The following is a 16,786-nucleotide window of genomic DNA, read 5'->3' as shown; positions in this document are numbered from 1 at the left end:
ATGAGCTGCATATGTGACAAAGAATAAAAAAACAAAAAAACAAAGGAAGAGAATATATTTTCTCAAAATTCTTAGCTCATTTTAAATTGATTGAATTGGTTTAATTAAATTAAATTTGGTTCAGTCATAACTTAATCAAAATAAGTCCAAATCAATTTCAATTTGGACCAACATACTCCTGAGCTCCTTACCTACTCGATGGATTTTGTTCAACTCTATTTAATTTTAATTTAGGACTTTCATTTCATGTGGGATGATTTAAAAAAAAATCAATACTTAACTAAATTTATACGAATAATAATAAAAAAATAGACTAGGCTATTAGCCTAATAAAAGCCTTATATAATCTTCAAGAGGAGAGGAGAGACGTCAAACAAATCAAAGTTTATGAAGTCACACTTTGTGCTGCTCTAAGCAATCAGTTCAAAACTGAATGCATATTAAATGGAAGCTGAATAAATTAAAATTATTCTAAACTAATTAAATTGATCAATCTTTTTAATAAAAATTAAATAGATTGAAATAATAAAATATTAATTTTTAAAAATTAATATCATTGCAATGATTTTTAAAAAACACCACTATAATAGTATTAATTTTTAGCACCATTTTGTAGTGTATCATGACCACTTTATGGTGCGGGTTGACGGATATACTAGAGATGAGTGAATCAGTTTTTTACCATATGACCATTTTATGGTACTAATTTTTAAAAATCAGTATTATAATAATCTTGATTTCTAAAATAAATAATACTTTTGATATTGATTTATTCAATTTAGGAGTTTTAAAATCAACATCAAATTGAATTATTTAAAATAATTAATATTTTTTTAAAAAAAAATAAAATTTTAAAATAATCTAACCAAACTTTTAAATTCAATTGGTTTACTCGGTTAATTCAAGTTAGTTGAACTTTTTCTCCAATACTGATCCTTACTGCCTTACATCCTATCAAATACATAACAATTGTTCTTTTTACCTCCGGAAAAATTAAAAATTAAAAAATTTAAGATTTGAATCCTGCAGTGACAGTAAGGGGATTTTTCCTGAGAATATTGATTATTTAGATAGACCTCCATGAATAATTTTCAATTTATTCCGATGACTAATAAATTTTTTTTATCAAATCGACCGATTACATAAGATTAATCGATTGTACGAGCTGAATACGTGCCAACTAAAAAAAACATACGTAACAATCTAGAACATTTGAAATGCAACTTGATTGATTTATTGTTTATTAAGTAGGAAGTCTTCTTCTTAGTCTTTACTTTTCTTCTAGAAAAAATATAAGGAAAGCATCGATCTGTTCGAAAAAGTTTCTACTTGTCAATTCTCTTTTCATTGAATTGCCCTTTTCCTTCCTAACAATTGCTACCAAACAAGCAATGGGTAGTTGCTCCTGTCCATTAATTATTCGTAGAATCTTCAATTTAGATTAGATCCGTTAAATTTATCTGTCCCGTCAAATAATTTAAGCAGATTAGATTTAAATTTTATCAACTCAAGTCCGGTGCAGACCGACTCACCTAGGCCCGTGACTGGTTTGGATTGATCCGCGGATTGAGAAATATATGTAAGATTTACCTCTATGAAAAGACTGATTCATTCGGATCAACACGTGGATCCAACCCCATTTCATTACTAAAATCTATGTTGTACATTTGTAGCAGGTTGACCTCTTTACTTCTCTCATGGTACAATCCTCTTCTCGCTGAACCCCTTTCTCCTCAATCCACAAAAATAAAATGTAGGACTGATGTCAACAATTCATCACAGAAGAAAGAACTTATCGAACTAGAATTTTATGTCAATTTATTATATTTTTTAGTATAATTTTGAAACATAAATAATATTTTTGTCAAACATGAGTACTTATTTATGTATATTTATATTTAAAATATATGTTTCTGGATACATTCGATCGATGAAATCTTTCTGAATAAAATGTTGAAAATATGAAAGTTTTTTTAATTTGTTTTTAGTCCACGGGTTGGTCCGTCTAACCCGCAACTTACTTTAAATTGAGTTGAGTTGGGGATTTCTTAATCTGCCAAGATGATGAATCCACTTGTCCCGTCCCATCCTGTCAAATGGTTGATCTATCACAAATCGATCCATCTCATTATAAATTGATCCATTTGACAACTCTATCTTTTGGAAAGAGGCTCTTGCTTAAAAGGACAACTTAATTTTAAGTTGAAAGAATAGAAAAGTGTTAGAATTTTGGGACCATAATTATAATTATAAATTTCTAATGTCATCAATTAAAGAAGTCATAGTTTAATGTGATCTAATTTATGATTAAGGAATATGACTTAAGGGTTTAATTGTTATGAATAAATTAATGTGGATACCATGTGCAATTTCTAATTTGTGTTAGAGTGTATACTAAAAGCGTAGCTTTTGTAAACATTTATTTGCTAAAATAAAAGAATCACATTGGTCAATATCTGTATTTATTTATTAAATGTAATTGTTCAATTAATTTATATAGTAGACAACATGAAGTGTGGTGTCACACTTAGAAGATCATGTTGTTGGTTCTCTATAAATTATAAACAGTTGCTCGCGACTAAGATAGAAAGGAACAAACTATCAGTATAGTCGTAGTGTAATTAAGTATTAGTTTATCTTAACTAATAAATTACACTAATACACTTTAAGTGTATTGAGCGGGATCATTTAGGTAAGTTCTTTTTGTACTGACTTAGTAAAAGAACTAAACCTTAGTTATTATGGAAGTGTGTGCTCTTAATCCTAATATAATAACAAACACATATATTTAATATTTATTTCTTTGATTTATCAAAGGGTGAGGTTTAGCTCGATAAATCAATATGCCCGATAAGTTGGGAAATGATATTACTTATAGTGTGTGTTGTTGATTATAGAAGGAATCTGTGTCCTAGTTATCTAGGTTGAGAATGTCCCCAAGAGGAGCTCATAAGGATTGTCATGTTAAACCCTACAGGTGGACTAAGCCCGACATGACAATAAAGTTGAGTGGTACTACTCTTAGAACTAGATATTAATTAAGTGAGTTGTCAGTAATTTACTTAATTAGTGGACATTCGTAATCTTAAACACAGGGAGATTAATACACTCATGATAAGAAGGAGCCCATAATGTAATTTGGGATTGGTGCGGTAGTGCGGTAATAACTCTTTAGTGGAATGAGTTGTTATCGATGAACTTGAGTTGTGTGTTCGGGGCGAACACGGGATACTTAAGCTCATCGGAAGGCCAAAACCAATTTCTCCTCTAGATCCCTGTCGTAGCCTCATTATAGCCTCAAGTCAATCCAAATGTAAGGCTCTTCTTGGTGTCCAAGAAGGGGGCCGGACCATTGCTTGGTGACCAAGCAATGGCCGACCACATCCTCTTGAAGGCTCTATAGCTTGATGACCAAGCTTGTAGGGGTCGGCCATAATAATTCAAAAGGAGGGTTGTTTTGAATTTTTAAAATCTTCTCTTTGTAGAAAACTATAAGTTTTAAAAGAGATATTTTAATTTTAAAACTTTCCTTATTTGAATTAGGCCACATATTTAAATAGAGAGTTTAAAAGATTTTAAAACTTTCCTTTTTAACCATCCTCATGGTTTAAGAAAAAGGAAAAGAAGTTTTAAAATTTAAATTTTCTATTACCATGTTAAAAAGGAAATTTTATAAGAGAGTTTTAAATTTAAAACATGGTTTAATTTTTATAACTTTCTTTTTTTAACTCAAACTTTAGGAAAGAGAGCATGTAAATTTTATAAGAGGATTTCTTCTTGTAAAAATTTTAAAAAATTATTTTTCCTTTCCTTTTAATTGTGGCCGGCCACCTTGCTTGGTGCCCAAGCAAGGGCCGACCAGTAGGATTAAACCAAATTCAATCCTAAACCAAATAGGATTGATCATAACCATTGATTGGTGATTGATTCAATCAAGAGGAAAGAAAAGGAAAAATAAAAAGGGAAAAGGAAAAACTCTTGGATGATTTTATTTTTTGTAAAAGGTTTTTCCTTATTTGCCTTGGGCAAGTAATATAAAAGAAGGGGTGAGGGGGCTTCATGAGACACAACTCTTATTCTATTGCTTGGGTGATCTCTTGGTGGCCGGCCCTCTCCCTTTTTCCTCTCCCTTTGCTCTCTTCTCTTTTGTGGTGGTGGTGGCCGAATATTGCAAGGAGGAGAAGTTCTCTTTTGGGTGGTGTTCATCTTGGAGGTTCGTCGCCCACACGACGTCCAAGGCGAGGCGAGGAATACGGCAGAAGATCTCGAGGTTATTAGCATACAAAGAGAAGGTATAATTAGCAATTGTTTTCCGCATCATGCTAGTTTTTCTCTTTGTAAGAATTCTAAATACAAGAGGCAATTAGATCTAGTTTTTTCGAAATAGTTTTTCGAGTTTGTGTTTTCTTCTTTTTCGAACTTGTGTTTCGATTGTTTCTTTTGGTTGACTTAGAGTTATTTAAGGAAATAAATATTAGCTTTCCTTAAAAGGCTTTGCCTAGGCGGTGGTGGTTGCTCCCATATCCAAGAAGGCCATGTGCCTCGCCATGCAGTCCTGGAAGCCAATTTTGGAAATTAATATTTATGGAATTAATAATCTAGGTAGGTTTGAATCAATAGTGTTAAGTTCCGCTTGCGATTCAAATCTAAACTATTAAGAACAGATAAGTTAAATTTGGAATCAATGATGTTAAGTTCCGTCTGCGATTCCTAATTTAACTTCTAAAGAACACAATAGGTTATTTAAGGAAAGGTTCGACACTTGTACAAAATTTTTTGTACAGTGGAACCGGTACGTTTTCCGAGGTTTAACCAACAATTTGTTGAGGGGCCAAATTAGAAATAAGCAACTTAGGTTTCTATAAATAAGGGTTATGGTCCTAGTTTGCAGATGATGCTTTTGTTTTGTTTCCTCATTGACAAAATTCTCTGGATACTAAGGAAGATCTGCAAATTGAAGATCTTGCCCAAAATCGATTGCATATTATGGATTCTGGTATGTTTCCGTAATTTTATCTATTCAATTTATACTTTTTTAAGAATTTGAATAGAATGCCTATATTTTGTGTTGAGATTTCTCAACCCAATTATTTTAACAATTTGGTATCAGAGTTTTCTATTCCAATTTCTTAGGAAAATATTTTTATTCTGGGTACAAAATTTTATCTTTGTATAATTTCAATTTTGGTTCGATTGCGATTTTATTTTATCATCGCAATTTTTCGTCGCTTGCTCCCAAGCCGAACACTGTGAACAGTGTTGCGAAAAAAAAAAAATCCTACAGCGAGTTGCCTGCCTCTCGCTGTTTCTGCACAAGCAGATGGCAGCGACAAAGATGACCGGCATTCCGATATAGGAAAAGGCCGGCGGCTGCTCTGGTATACCGTCGTTATCGCTCTCATATGGGCTGCTGTCATTTGATTGTGGTTCGGCGGAAGGGACGGCGGCGGCGGTGAGGCGGTGAGTCGAGGTTTTAGAAATCGTGCGTCGGTTTTGGGAGCGATGGGCAGTTGCGTCGAATGAAAATAACATGGTTTTAATTTTTTTATAAAGTGGCGCAGTGGGTGTTGGTTTCAGATAAAAAAACAAAAAACCAACGCCACGTACATGGCATGAAGGCCATGCACGTGGAATGAAGGCCACGTTTCCAAAGCATTGGCCACGTTTAGAAAGCATTTGCCAAATTTCCCTTCATAATCCATTAAATTTATTATTTAGATAAAATAAATTCAGTACATTATTTTATAATATTAATTTAATGGGATTATATTAATATTTATTATTTTAATTTTTAATTAAATTTAAATTATATGTCGCCAAAGTGACCTCTATTATTTAAATTTAATTTTAATTAAAATATTATTGAGATATTAAATAAAGTGTAAATGTATATATTTATGTGAGTATTAATCAGCCCAAAGGAAGATTTGTACTTACAAATTATACATTTACTTGTGATAATAAACACGTAACAATTATAAGATTTTATCTGTTATGGTTCATGCATATAATAAATCGATCCAAAGATAAGTTTATTATTTGTCATGCATTATTGTTAGTGTTTGATTATGACAGAAAGAGTACCACTTGCAAATAATATTACTATCCAAAGACTTGATATTGTTGTTGCACTAGGTATCTTTAGATGAGAGTTATCATTTAATTTAACTAATTCAAAATGAGCATATTATTTATGTTCACTACAAGAATTTTTGCATTCAACAACACCCAATAGACAACGCTTTTTAATAAAAACGTTGTCGTTCTTTGTTTTACAACGCTTTTAGTGAAAAGCGTTGTCTATGGTATTTACTTTTTACTAAAGACAACGGTTTTTAATGAAGTGTTGTCTTTAGTGTTGTTGTTTATGGTCAAAGACAACATTTTTTTAAAAAACGTTTTTTAAAGTGTTGTGTATGTTTCCCCTAAACTCACTTAAAATAAATTCGCAGCCCTCGCTTTGCTAAACTCTAAACCCTCAACGCGCGCGCGCCTTCTCCTCACCACTCCTCTCCACGAGTTCTCCTCTCCACTCCTCTCCACGAGTGCCTTCTCCTCTCCTTCTCCTCTCCACGAGTGCCTTCTCCTCTCCTTCTCCTCTCCACGAGCGCCTTCTCCTCTCCACGAGCGCCTTCTCCTCTCCTTGTCGCGTGATCTCCTCTGAACCCTAATCTCGACCCAAACTCCTCATGCAAAACTCCTCACGCCGGCCCAACTCCTCCAAGTCGAGATCCCTAATCTCGCATTTCCCCATCTCCTCAATCAAAGTCAGCTTACCCTTCCTAATCTTCTCACGGCTCCTCAACTCCTCTGAACCCTTCGATCTTAGTTCCTTCCTCGCAGAGCAGATTCGAGAGTAGGAGGAACGGAAGAAAGAAAGGTAAAATTTCTTCCATCCCTCTAGAATAAGATTTTGTTTATTTTTGATTATTTTCCGAACTAGCCATTTTGCCGGATTCATACTGCATCAATTTTCCCCCTCCCCTGATTGTATTTTCTTATGATTTAATCTGGAATTTTTAAACGTTTAGCTATAGACTTTGGCAGTAGGTATTAATCCTTAAAAATAGCATGAAGCATATAACATGCTATCCTTTTTTCTCAAATTCAGTGTGAAGCTGTTGGCCAAGTTGCAGATATTATTCACATTCCAGCCTTTCTTTGTCGTCAGGTATAATGTGCATCTTGAAATTAATCAATCTCTAGTGTTATTCTGCTATTATTTTTATTGTGTACCCTTAATGCGCAGAGAATATCTCTCATTTTTATTGTATCTAAAACTTGTGTTCTGCATTATCTCATCTTAATTCTGGGCAGTGACTTGTGCCTACTCAGTTTGTTGAATTTATATCAACTACTATTGTTATATTTATGTCACTTGCCTTCTAAGAGCTTAATGGCTTAAGTATGATTTAATACATCATGCACTATTGCATTGAGTTGCTTATGTTGATGTCCCTTTGAGGAAGTTGCAGATTCTCAAGTGCTAAAGAAACAAAGTTGCTTATTATAAGTTATAATTCAAGCATTTTCCTGGAATGGTTTCATTTTTCAACTAAAGGTTAACATGTTTCAATAGAGAATATGTTTTGGTGAATGCTCCAATATTATATGACTCTACAATTTATACCAAGGCAAAAGTACCTAACTACCTATACGTAGACTCTAACAAACATGTACATATGGATAATATAGATAACTAGGTTATCTCCCCAAGTGAGAAATTTGCTATTGGGATTGCATTTTGATGAGAAACCTGTATGGTCAAAAATTTTCAGGTAGAAATACAATTTTGATTAATTGTTTAAATATTTTGTTATAGTTTCACACTATTGTTTGTGTTAATATTTTTAGGTATTAGCTCATTGTTGATTGATTAGTTATAAAGAATGGACAAAGATTGGATGTCAAAGGATAGACTATCACGTGAATATGAGAATGGAGTTGAGTCTTTCTTGCAATTTGCAATGGAAAACACTAATGATCCGAATATGGGAATATCTTGCCCATGTGCAAAATGTGGCAATCTAAAGAAGATATTTAATTGCTGAATTTTTGCTTTTGAATATAAGTGTGTAAACAATTTACCTATGAGGATGAATTTGTGGACAATATTAATATGTTATATTCCTCACTTTAATTCGAATCAGATATGTTGTGATGTTGCTGCAAGTTTCTGCTTTTATCTTTTATTTTTTTTTCATACTGTTGTGAATTTGTTGGTGTAAATATATCATCTTGCTGTGAGTTTATGCATGTTTCTAACTAAACTTATGTTGATCAGTCTAAGTTGTTACAGATCAATGGATTCTACTAGAAAGAGTAAGAGAATAGGGCAACTTGCAAAGTTGGACAAGGGTAAAGAAGTCATTACAGTTGCCCGTGAAGAGAGTTGCGAGGGTGATAAAGTGTTGGATTCCAAAGACACTATCTCCTCAAGAACTTCTAGAGGTCGCACACAGTTGGATAAGATTACAAAGCAAAGAATGCAAGGTATTAGAAATGAGGTGTCATTCAATAATTTTGGACAACCGATAGGACCAGCTGTTGTAGCCATGCAAAGTTACATTGGTGTCTTGGCTCGGCAAAAGGTTAATATTAAATACAAGACATGGAAGCAAGTCCCAATTGCTGTCAAAGAATTAATATGGGAATCAGTCAATGTAAGCAAGTTAGCATGTTTTAACAATTATAATATTTCACTACTAATGATAGATATATTTTATGTTTGTCTTAATTAATCTTATTAATGTTTTCCACTTATTTGATGTACAGTTGATTTATAATGTTGACTCAAAGTGGAAAAAGGGATGTTTGAGGTCTGCAAACAGTAAGTGGAGGCAATACAAGACCCATCTCACCCAAAAATTTATTTTAAGCAGGCGTGACAAACCTGAGGAGTTGAATGAGCCACCTGTTGGCTTTGAAATTACAAGAGAAGATTGGCGTGCGTTTGTCATTAGTCGCATTTCTGAAGATTTCATTGTAAGATTCTAAATTTTTTCTTTTGAAACTATTCGATCATAATTCATTATGTATTATTCAAATTTGATATGTCGCCTGTTTGAAATAACTAGAAACTCAGTGATCAACAAAAAGAGCGAAGGAAAAAAAATAGATATCCTCATCGACTCTCACGCAAAGGGTATGCACGCTTTGCTGAAGAAATTGTAAGTATTTTTAAAATATATTTCCTCTAAGAACCCTCTAATTGATTCACATTAAATTATTTCACATTTGTTATTTGATTTTTCTTTGTTGTAGGGGACTGAATTATGTGATGATAATGACATCAATAGAGCTATTATGTGGAAGAAAGGACGCGCCAACAAAGGAGGAGAGTTTGAAGGTGAAGATTTGGTGGACACAGTACACAAGATTGTAAGTAAATTTTCATGTTCTTCTGATAATGACTTCAATATATCTTCTAGTTTTCGAGAGTAAAGTTGCATGCATGCATACCCTTTGCGTGAGGAAGCCAAGGCAAGCAGTGCAATGAGGAGTTTAACAACCATTCCTTGCATAGCTTGAATTCTCAGTACTAGAGCATGTATTGAGGAAGTAAATGGTGAATGAATGCATTGAGAGCTTAGAGGTGACGGGTTTATATAGAACATATGTGGATTTACTAGGTATCTAGGTTTGAAATGTTCTTACTTGGAGAAGAGATCAAGTCGAAAAGTCTATTACATGCAGTGGTTTCCTTTTGCTGCAATCAATTAATGGTGAATGCATTGAGAACTTAGAGGTGATAGCTAGAGTTTCTATAGAACAGATGCAGATAAATCAACCAGGTTTGAAACGTTCTTGGCAGTAAGCAATTTGTAAGCTTCAGTAACCCAAGGGCCAGTAAAGTTGTTCCCCAGACCACTGCTCTGAAGCTTCTATTATGTTTTCCCACTTGATTGGTGACAAATAAAGCTCCTTGTCTCCTTGAGCATTCTCTTTGTCTTGTTTTAGTTTGAATTAAAGCATAAGATTCATGAATCGGAACTTGAGAGGTTGGGAACAACTTTACTTTTGATTATTCTTTCCTGCAACTCCAGACAATTAGCTTCAATTATGTGGTGGTCCTCTCTTTATGGGTTTGTGTAGTGAAAATTTATTAAAATTTTGTCATTTTATTAAACTTGTAGTCAATTGCTCAATCAAATATGTGCCTTTTTTAGAACTGTGCAGAAGTAAATATATGATTGAATGCCAAAAAAGGAAAAAATATTTCAAAGTCAACTTCATATTTGTTCAATATGACTTACTAAGCACTTGACTTGAGCTATCACGGGAAGAACCGGCCTGGACATCAATATTTTTTAAACCAATATTGCATATCCTTGGTAATTATCCTTGGTAAAGTACTGATAATTCTTTTTAATGTTGCATTACAGGATGAATATATACAGCAAAAGAGGGAGGGTAAGCTGCAATGCGAAGGAGCAAAAGAGGATATTCTTACCAAGGCACTTGAAACTCAGGAATATTCTTGGCGTGTCCGGGGTATCGGAGGTCATATCAACCCAACAATCTATTTCAATGTTGGTAGAACAAGGAAGAAATATGATGTTACCCTAGATATAATCGCTGAGCATAAAAGGGAGCTGAAGGAGGCGAAGATGCAAATTTTAGAACAAGATGTACGCATCCAAAAACTTGAAGCATTAATGCATAAAAGGGGTGCATGGGACAATTCAATTGATGACAAAGGCAGTTGCTCGATGAAGTTTCATCAGAAGAATATTGAAGAAGATGACGTACAGATTGTGGGTAAAGACGAAGTTTTACAGGTAAAATACAAGTTATAGTGATATTCATTATTATTATAGCATTATAAACTAAATATAATCAACATGTTTTTTTTAATATTTTAGGGTCAATCAGTTGCATTGACATTGGAATCTTGCTCAAATATTCTTGCATATGGTACAATTGTTTGTTTCAATGGCATGGAAAAAATGCTTCATGGTATTCCATTTCCCAAGAATTGCATTCGAGTCTCCATTGATCAAGCAGTGGACAAATCCGCTCCTTTGCCATATCCAATTCCAAGTGAATGTGAAGTAATTGGTGATGCCATAGGAACTGTTGTGGCTTGGCCTGAACAGCAGATTGTGAAGCAAGATGAGGTATATGAGATATTATATTTCTAATTATATTGTCACTTTATTATTATATTTCTAATTATATTGCCACTTTATTATTATTCAACCTAGCTATCTAACTTGTTTATATTTGAAATTATTAGAAGCCTAGAAGGAAGAAGTTTGAACAAAAAAAATCAAAACCTACTTTGTCAACAAGTGTCCCAAGAGCATTACATATGTTATATTGTTATAGTAAGCATGCTCTAGATGGAGGAAAATGTATATCAATGTGCTTAGATAATGAAGTGTTTGATGAAGATTGTGAACTTTTTCTTGACCTTGAGGACATCAATTCTTTGTATCATTTGGAGTCAATTTCAGGAAATTTGATCGTTGCCTACATATGGTAAGTAAGTTTATTTAAGCAATTTCAGCAACTTTTTCATCACATGTTTGCTTCCCAATTTTAGCAACTTATTATGGTTTATTGTTACAATTTCACCAACTTATTATGAGTGATCATTATTTTTTAATCCACATGATTGTTTTGTATCTAAATTTTATTATTTAGTATCTAAATATTATTTTCTCGGTTAATTGCATTGCTTTACTTATCTGGGAAATTACTGCATTGCTTTATGTTTCTTGGGAAATTCTAATATCTAGCAAGACAGAAAATCCCTGATTTGAACTGCAAGAAGTTTACTAATATTGTTGTGTGAACAAGTTTACTCTTGAAAAATTCAACTTCTAGTAATTTTCTCATACCATGTTATTCTCATTAAGTTAATAGTTCATCATTTCTATTGAGAGGTTTACTAATATCAATTGATGTGGTACACTTTACATAAATATAGCTCATTCATTTTCAACCGGCCCTTAATGTTTGCCTTCTGCCATTTGTTCTTCTAGACAGGAAGTACTTTGCTCATATCTTTTTTCTTGTATATTTTTAAGTATCTTAAATGTGCTTGTCCTCAAGAAATAAAAGAATTTGCATGTATACATTTCTGGTATGTTTAATATGCAAGACTGTTCATAGTAAGTTCTCATGTATGGATGTTACTATCATCAACCATAACTTAGTGTTATGAGTGATCATTATTTTTTCCAACTTATTATGAGTGTTTTGTATCTAAATTTTATTATTTAGTATCTAAATATTTTTTTCTTTGCAATGATAGGTGTCTGTATAAAAAGATGGTGAAAGATACCAAGACAAAGAAATTCAGATTTATGAATCCTCACAAACTCCCATATCTGGCAAAAACGGCACAAGACAAATCAGTTAAGCTTGAAACCCTGAATCAAAGGGCAACTCTTTTAGCAGATAAGCTGACAAGTGCATCAACAGATCAACTAGTGTTAGTGCCATGTAATGTCGGGTAAGCAAGAAGTAAAACATCACTTTCAATTGCTTCCTTTCGATAATTTATTCAATTTTATGATCTAATCCTATGTATTTGCCTAGTTTCCATTGGAATCTTAGTGTTATTGAACCTTACAAGGATGCTATGTACCTGTTGGATTCCCTAAGTTGCCGCATTCGCGATGATGATTCAAAATACGTAATGGAAATGTGAGTTCAGATTTCTTTTAGTAAATATTTATTATAATAAAAATCTTATTTAACAAATATTCTTAACGTATGAAGGGCCTTAAAATTGTTTAATTCAACCAAGGGAAGGAAAGGTAGGAAAAATGTTAAGTGGGAAGTAGTTAAGGTATGTGTACTTTTGTTTAACATATATTGTAATGTGTATAATTTTCATTAACAATTTGACTCTAATTACTATATATAGGCTCCTCAACAACCGGATGCGAAACAATGTGGTTTTTTTGTGATGCGATTTATGAGAGAAATTATTGAAGAAGTTGAGACTATTGAGAGAGATTCACTGCAATCAATAGTAACATTATTTAGCTTATCTCAAATTATTTGACATAAACTATTTAAAATTGCAAAGTGATCAGTGTTGATTATTTTTTCCATTAACATAAATTGTGTATGCTCACAGTTCACAAAAATAGGGTACTCTCGTGAACAAATTGATGAGGTTCGGTCCGAGTTGGCGGAGTGCATACAAGATCATATTTATGAATAGGTATGGAATGATAGTTGCCATAATTCTATTTAGATTTAAGTTCATGGAATGGTGGTTTTTTTGGTGGAATCATAGTTAATGCCAATTTTTTTGATGCAGTGCATAGTTACCAGATCGACCTTGAGCAGTTGACCCCAAAGAAAAGTTGTCACTGAAGTTTAAAAACTTGTGAAAATTTTTAGTGAATGATGATGTTTTGTGAATGATGATGTTTTGGAAAAATTGTCACTTAGGTGAAAGGATGTTTTCTGGATTAATATGCAAGTACAAAGCAATGTATTATATGTTATTCTGTAAAGTTCATCAGTGTAAATTATCTAGTTTCTTTATCTAGCTTTTGTTCCACTATTGGGTTTGTTTTTCTAATAATTACTCGTGCAGCAAAATACTGAGCAAGAAGCTGTAGATCTTATAATCAGGTAAAGTAGAAAAAGTTAACTACTTCATTATGCTTTCATCTTAGTATTTGTATATTTGATTTGTCTTCTTTGAACCAGCTTCAAGTCAAAAAGCCAGATCCTCTAGATAGCTGTTAAAAATAAGGTATTATTTGGTTTGTCAGTGATCTTAATATTTGGTAATATTTGGTCTTTGATGCTCACGACAGAGTTCCAACGCTGCATGATTACCTTGTTCAAGCAGATTGCTCGCTGCCTCAGTAGCTCGCATTTTCAGGTTTGTTTCATCATTGATATTCCTTCTTTTTAGTGTTCTATATTAAAAGGAAATACTAACTGTCGATGAGATTGTTATCCTCTTGCTTGAACATGAACCAAAGTATATAAATTTGACCTTTTGATCTGAAAGTATAAAAAAAGTTAATTGGATACTAGTTTTTTATTTTTTTTTTGCAGTTGCATTTGTTGTATTTTCATATGTTTCTCAGTGAACTTCTAAACAATTCTTTTTTCATTAATTTATTAAGGCTTATTATAAGTTTCAGTTTGATGGTGCAAATTGTTTTCTTTTGTAATCCATCTGTTTCTTCTTTGGTTTAGGAAAGTTGAAGTGAATCCCTTGATAGCTGTTTCATAGGTTTGTTCCATTATTTTCCAAGACGTACTGGAATCACTATCAATAGCCCTCAAGGACTGTTTACAACCTTGCAATCAAATTAATTGGACTTATAATCTAATGTATGGTCATCTGGAGCATGAATATTGGAGGATTCATGAATGACTCTTCGGATGATGAATGTATGTCATTTAATATTGGTTCATCTCTAGTGTCTTGGCTGCACTTTGGGGCACAGGAGTCGCTTCAACCACTCTCACTGAGAATATTCACACTATTGCTACAACTAAAATGGGTAGTCGGAGAGCTATTGAGCTCGGTGCTGTCATTCTCATTCTGTTATCTTTTGTTGGTAAGCACCAATGCTATTTCTCCTCGCTATACATCAAAAGAAAGAATTCTTGTTACTTTTTTTTTCTTCCTGTTATCTAGCAATTGTTGCCATCCCAATTTTTGATCAGGGAAAATAGGAGGATTTATAGCTTCTATCCCAGATGTCATGGTGGCTGGTCTTCTTTGCTGTATGTGGGCCATGATTGCTGCTCTGGGCTTGTCAAACCTGCGATACAGCGAGACTGGAAGCTCCAGGAATAATATCATAATTGGCCTCTCATTGTTTCTCTCATTATCAGTACCTGCCTACTTCCAGCAATATGGACTTATTCCATCTTCAAATTCATCCGTTCCAAGTTACTTCCAACCATATGCTGTTGCATCTCATGGACCTATTCATACAAGTTCTCGAGGGGTATGTCTTCTTCTTCTCCTACAATGTTTGTGCTGATTATTACCCATGTGACCTTATATTAGTGTTTAGACTTGAAATATCAAGTTAGCACTTAGAAGTTACGTGGGGTATGATGCCCACATAATTATACTCTTGAATATATTCCCTTTGACAAATCAGTGATAGATAATCTAGTTCATAGGATCTTTCTGGAGTTTGAAGTTAGAATAGATCTGATTACTGATATGTGTGACAATTTCAGGTGAACTATGTTCTGAATACTTTGTTTTCATTTCACATGGTGATTGCATTTATTGTTGCATTTATTCTTGACAACACTGTTCCTGGGAGCCGTCAAGAACGTGGAGTATATGTTTGGTCTGAACCAGAGGCAGCAAAAAGGGAACCAGCCATTACCAAAGACTACGGCTTGCCTTTCAGAATCGGACGTATGTTCACATGGGTGAAATGGGTTGGCTTATAGCACATTGCGGACGGAAAAGATCCATTACCAAATTGACAGTTTTAACTTCATTCTTCCTTCTGCCACTACTAGTCTACTATTGGATCTTGTTCTAGGTTTAGCGATTTCACGAGTGAATTTTAAAACAGCGGTTAGTCAATGATGAGGTTTTGTAAAACTTGTGTGTTTGAAAAATTATTGTCATGAAGTTAAGGATAACTTGTATGATACAAATTTAATTTGTGGATCAATATGTATACATTTTGTTTGTATAATATAAAGTTTTATTTATTTGTTAAATAGTCTTATTATAAAAATGATTGTGGTTGTGGATATTCAATTATATGTAAATTTTGAGTATTTTTTATAATTTTTACTATTTAAGAAAAACACTATTTTTTATAAATTTAAAAAGACAACGTTTTTAAGTAATAAAAGACAACGCTTAAAAAACAATGTCTTTGAGACCAACCACAACGCTTTTAAAGCGTTGTCTTTGATATGTGCATTTTTACAACAGCATCTATAACAACGCTTTTTAAGAACGAAAAGACAACGCTTAAAAAGCGTTGTCTTTTTGACCAACCACAACGCTTTTAAAGCGTTGTCTTTGATATGACTTTCTACAACACCATCTACAACATCACTTTTTAAGTACATACGACAACGCCAAAAAAGCGTTGTTGTTTAGCTTTTTTCTTGTAGTGGTTATAATTCTTGTGTTCATCTTTTCAGCAAATGTTGCTACTATATCTGCTAACTTAAGTTCAGTGTCGATCCTTAATGGTACAAATTTTAAGGATTGGAAGGAGAATATTCTAATTGTTCTTGGCTCCATGGATCTGGATCTTGCGCTTAGGACAGAGCAACCCACTGCTCCTACAGATACTAGTTTCTCTGAACAGAGAGCTAAATATGAGAAGTGAGATCACTCTAACCGCATAAGTCTTATGATCATCAAGCGCGGCATACCTGAGGCTTTCAGGGGCGCGGTGTCTAATAGTGTCACCAAAGCTAAGGAATATCTCGATGAGATTAAAAAGCGTTTTGCCAAAAGTGATAAGGCGGAAACAAGCACAATTCTGAAGAGCTTGATTTCCATGAAGTATAAAGGCAAGGAAAATATTCGGGAATATATCATGGAAATGTCCCACCTTGCATCGAAGTTGAAGGCACTTAATCTTGAATTATCGGATGACATGCTTGTGCATTTAGTGCTTATTTCTCTTCCGAACCAGTTTAGTCAGTTCCAAATCAATTATAACTGTCAAAGGGAGAAATGAACTCTTAATGAGCTCATTTCATACTGTGTTCAAGAGGAAGAGAGGTTAAAGCAAATCAAGGCTGAAAGTGCCTATTTGGCAAGCACCCCTAAAGAGAAGGGCAATAAAAGAAAGAA

The 16,786-nt window shown here is 33.5% G+C and overlaps 1 protein-coding gene across 1 annotated transcript; it reads left to right on the top strand.

Annotated features, from left to right (window-relative positions):
• Positions 1-14,385: 14,385 nt before the first annotated feature.
• On the top strand, positions 14,386-15,549 carry LOC122053962 (nucleobase-ascorbate transporter 12-like). The gene is made up of 3 exons (XM_042615849.1): positions 14,386-14,549; positions 14,659-14,945; positions 15,187-15,549. Exons 1-3 carry the CDS (start codon positions 14,489-14,491, stop codon positions 15,406-15,408), a joined length of 570 nt encoding a protein of 189 aa, XP_042471783.1. The 5' UTR covers positions 14,386-14,488; the 3' UTR covers positions 15,409-15,549.
• The last annotated feature ends 1,237 nt before the right edge of the window (positions 15,550-16,786 follow it).

Source organism: Zingiber officinale, chromosome 3A (genome assembly GCF_018446385.1).
Source record: "Zingiber officinale cultivar Zhangliang chromosome 3A, Zo_v1.1, whole genome shotgun sequence".
In the NCBI taxonomy this organism is placed as follows: domain Eukaryota; kingdom Viridiplantae; phylum Streptophyta; class Magnoliopsida; order Zingiberales; family Zingiberaceae; genus Zingiber; species Zingiber officinale.
Note: the sequence above shows the minus strand (reverse complement) of the source record. Positions and strands in the feature narration are given on the sequence as shown.